Source organism: Penaeus monodon, chromosome 29 (assembly GCF_015228065.2).
Source record: "Penaeus monodon isolate SGIC_2016 chromosome 29, NSTDA_Pmon_1, whole genome shotgun sequence".
NCBI lineage: Eukaryota > Metazoa > Arthropoda > Malacostraca > Decapoda > Penaeidae > Penaeus > Penaeus monodon.
The window spans coordinates 28,374,498-28,375,167 of NC_051414.1; the positions used below are offsets into that span (position 1 = coordinate 28,374,498).

A 670-nucleotide genomic window follows, 5' to 3' on the forward strand; every position below is an offset into this window, starting at 1 on the left:
AATGCATATGTGAATGCGCGCTTGTGTTTATATGCGGCTGGCTCAATAAGCTGACGTAATTATATGTTACTTGTAGGTATTTGCATAGATGGGGGAATATAATGTAAGTCAGTGAGCAGATTATTAATTATTTCGTTTAATATTAATAAATAGATGTATGAGAAAACTGATAAGTGCGTGTGTGAATGAACAGACATGTGAAAGTAATGAGGTAAATAAATGCTTAAGATGTTATTTGATGAATTACCCATTTTGCAAATCTAAGCTAAAGTTCTATCTGTTTCTGAGAAAAAACAACAACCTTTCGACTTACTGAATACACTCGAAGTGACTAAACTCGGACTGCACGACAGATGACCCAGTAAGCTCGGAAAGCCATCAGTAAACAGCTACTCTAAGTCCATTATCCCATCCAGCCATCAAGTCGCCATGTGCGGGGACGGCTGCAACGACTGCGGCGCCCTCAAGGTGGCTCACACGGGCATCTCCCTCTCGTCTGCCGAAGCCTCCGTGGCCGCGCCCTTCACCTCGCGTCGTCAGGATATCACGTGCGTCCCCACCCTCCTCCTGGAAGGCAGGGCCACTCTCGTCTCCATCTTCGCAGCCTTCAAGTACAACGTCGCGTCCATGTTCGGCGCTCTCGTCTGCGTCGTCTTCCACTTCTCGGTCA

At 46.6% G+C, this 670-nt stretch overlaps 1 protein-coding gene across 1 annotated transcript in view; it reads left to right on the forward strand.

Annotated features, from left to right (window-relative positions):
- Window positions 1-670, forward strand: part of LOC119592106 (probable cation-transporting ATPase 13A4) — a gene marked incomplete at its 3' end in the record, with an annotated part of 17,932 nt that overhangs the window by 15,645 nt on the left and 1,617 nt on the right. The window contains 1 exon segment of the mRNA XM_037940925.1: window positions 417-666. Within this exon segment, the coding sequence (XP_037796853.1) occupies window positions 417-666 (250 nt within the window).